The sequence below is a fragment of the Arachis hypogaea genome, chromosome 15 (genome assembly GCF_003086295.3).
Source record: "Arachis hypogaea cultivar Tifrunner chromosome 15, arahy.Tifrunner.gnm2.J5K5, whole genome shotgun sequence".
In the NCBI taxonomy this organism is placed as follows: Eukaryota; Viridiplantae; Streptophyta; class Magnoliopsida; order Fabales; family Fabaceae; genus Arachis; species Arachis hypogaea.
In genome coordinates, this window is record NC_092050.1 from 9,676,591 (window position 1) to 9,679,889 (window position 3,299).

A 3,299-nucleotide genomic window follows, 5' to 3' on the forward strand; every position below is an offset into this window, starting at 1 on the left:
AGCCTGTGCCACATCGAGTCGGATGCCTAACCCTAGCCGCTCGCCGATCTCCTGGCGGAGCCTCCTGTGCCCCAACTCCAAATGCAGATGGTGGCGTCCCTGCCATCCCGAACCAAGTGTCGTACGGGCTGCCTGCGGGCTCATTCAAGTCGACCGGGAGCTGGCTCTCAGGAACCTGGGTCTCAGGCATATCCGCTGGCTGTGGCCTATACTCCGTAGGGTCTGAAGGGCCGCCTGGAATCGGGCTCTGGTACTGATGAACGTTGTCACCCCGTATGATCTCAGCAAAATCCGCATAGAACTGGGGTCCACCCAACTGATCGTCCAAATCCATGGTGAAAGAAGTGGTAGCAAGATCGGCTAACAGCTGTGTGCTACACCCATGTAGTACCTGAGAGCTAGATACGTAGGTAAAAGGTGTACCACCCATACTAGCCTCTGCGGTGCCACCAGCATGAGTGTCTGTAGGGTGCTGACGGGACGATCCTGCCTCGTCATCGTGGTGGACGGGAGGTGCTCCTCCACCACGAGCAGCCCATCGTCTAGCAAAAGATCGACGAAGGCGATGATCTACCTGGCCTCCGTCATCACCACGAACATGCTCCTCTTGCATCATGTCGTCTAGCCAGCGCCAATCGCGATCAATGGCACGTGTACTGATGCGTTGTCTCCGCTCCAAACGTCTGTTATCCGGCATATCAGACACTGGAACTCTAGTCGGCGCCTGCGATGACCCTTGAGTATAGCATCGTACGGAACCTGGGTCGGCCTAGGGTCGGCGAAAGCAACTCCTGGTGACAGAATCCTATGTGCAACACGGTGCCACCAGTCCAGGTACTCAGGGGATGGACCAGGATCAGGAACTCTCTGGACACTCAACACAGAACGAACTCGCTCGTCCCAATGCTGATGCCATGTCCTATAGTAAGTGGGAAACCATCTATCTTCACCCATGCCGTCCTTACTATGAAGATACTCTATGTTGAGCGCTGGCTCAGGCAAATGTTGTACGCCCCTTAGCTGTGGGAAGACCCTGTCTACCTGATGCCACTCAATAACTGCAAAGTAGATCAGGCTGGTGACAGCCTGCCATAACCGGCTGTGCTCCTCGGTCAGTATCTCCGGATGGATGACTGCCAGTACGTCCAGCAAACCATAAGGCTCCCACACAATCTGATAGATAGGAGGCAAGGTCAGCATTATACCAATGTATACATATAAGTGTGAAAAAAAAATTAAAATAACAACAAACAAAAACAAAATACTTACATCTCGATGAGTCAGTCGATCCAATGCCAGACGATACTGTATAATCCGCCGTTCCTTTCCATCAGAAGAGGACAAATATGTGGCCCATCTGAGTAGCAGAAATAGCACGTAAGTATGTAATTTCAAATATAGAACGTAATGAACTTGAAAGAAAGAATGAATTAAAGTATACCTGGATGCCAATGGAAAAGAGAAAGTATCAAAATCCGGCGGCCTCAGCGTGGGGAACCGCCAAAAGATCCATGACTGTAGCAACTGTAGGGGTCCAGCCAAGTTAGTGACGTTTATGTTTGCCACCCTACACATGCATCGGTACAGCCACGCCAATACAGCTGCGCCCCAGCTATAGCTGCCCATATCGTCAAGTCTCGCCACAAAAGGCAACCAGCAAAGGTGGACTCGATTAGCACTCTTGTCCATGAACAACTTTGTCGACAGAAGCATCATAATATACACGCGTGCATATATGCGCACGGTCTCCTCCGAAGCATCCGCTGGTAACACCCTGAACCGCTCATGAAACCATGTGAAGTGGACTGTGTATAACTTTCTCTTATCCGGTGGCGGAAGCTCACCAAATAACTCTTCGAACCACTCCCATGCTGGTCTGGCCCCCTCAATGTGCATGTGGAAGTCTGTCATGCACCCGGAAACAGCCTGGCCATCCACGGGCAGCCCGAGTTGGTATGCCACGTCCTGGAACGTGATAGTACACTCTCCGAATGGCATATAGAAAGTGTGGGTCTTAGGCCGCCACCTCTCAATAAATGCGCTGACCAGAGATTCATCCAACCAGAACCAATGCGCGTTCAGCCTAGCCAGGTGGTACAACCCAGCCCTCTCTAAGTAAGGTATGATCCTATCATGTAACGGCATATTCTGTTGCCTACGAACGCTATACACACATCGGGTTGGCTGCATTTTCAGAAATAAAGAACATTGGCTTAATTTCTAACAATAACATCACCAACCAAACTATAGCTTGTATTTCTAGTCTTAAACTACTTGGGTTTTGAAATTACTAATTTACCTCTCTACCTTGACTATTAAATGTTAGATGTCAAAGTTTATATTTCAAATTTTCATTTACAAACCAAAACCTAAACTAAGTCTCTGTCTATCTAATTAATGAATTACTTCCTTAATATTGAATAAAATATACATTTATTAAAATAGTGTTCGGAAAAACAGACACTTACTTCTGCATCGATGGTTCCGGCTACGTGAGCAACGCCGTCGAGCCGGTACAACAGCCGTTCATCCTCCATTCTTCCAAACTACTCAAATATTTTAAATTTTCTCTCCCTTCTCTCTACTTTCTCTCTTTAACTTTCTTTCCAAAATAATTCAAATGATTTCCGCTACAGCCTCACGCGGTATATATAGACACACCACTATACTCATAATCCGCTACAGGGTGTAGCGGATTATGCATAAACGCCATTTGGTCATAAACTGCTACAGGGTGTAGCGGTTTATGAGTAACCGCGCCCTCAACGTAATCCGCGATACCTTGTAGCGGATTACGTGCAATTAAGTTCCACTGTAGGGTGTAGCGAATTATATATAGTTGCGTTTGTTGCATTTGCGTCTGGAAATTGCTAATGTTGTATTTGCGTAAACGTTTTGCTTCAAACATTTTATATGTGTAAATTGCCCTATTAATAACGCACATTGATTTTAAATATTTTTAGTCATTTTAATTATATTAATTTTAAAAATATTGATATAATTCTAATTCTTATTCATTATCCAATAATAATAATAATAATAATAATAATAACTTGAAAATCCGTATATAATCTATTTCAATTACCCGTGTATTATTATTAAAATTCTATATGTTCCTAAATATAAGTCTTGAAAAACATGACATGGCACGGGCTATTAGTGTAGAGTTGTTTAGGTTTGTTTAGAAAGATATAATAAAATTTATATTTCTAAATCTATCTACTTAATATACTAAATTGGATTTTCTCCCAAATAATGAAAGTGATGTATCGATTTCTCATGAATCTATTTTCCCGCCA

General features: G+C 44.7%; 1 protein-coding gene across 1 annotated transcript; it reads right to left on the minus strand.

Moving 5' to 3' along the window:
• Positions 1 to 621: 621 nt before the first annotated feature.
• On the minus strand, positions 622 to 2,537 carry LOC140179095 (serine/threonine-protein phosphatase 7 long form homolog). The gene is made up of 4 exons (XM_072217707.1): positions 2,469 to 2,537; positions 1,442 to 2,184; positions 1,270 to 1,357; positions 622 to 1,173 (listed from the first exon to the last, which is right to left on the minus strand). The coding sequence occupies exons 1-4, from the start codon at positions 2,535 to 2,537 to the stop codon at positions 622 to 624; spliced, it is 1,452 nt and encodes a 483-aa protein (XP_072073808.1).
• Positions 2,538 to 3,299: the final 762 nt, after the last annotated feature.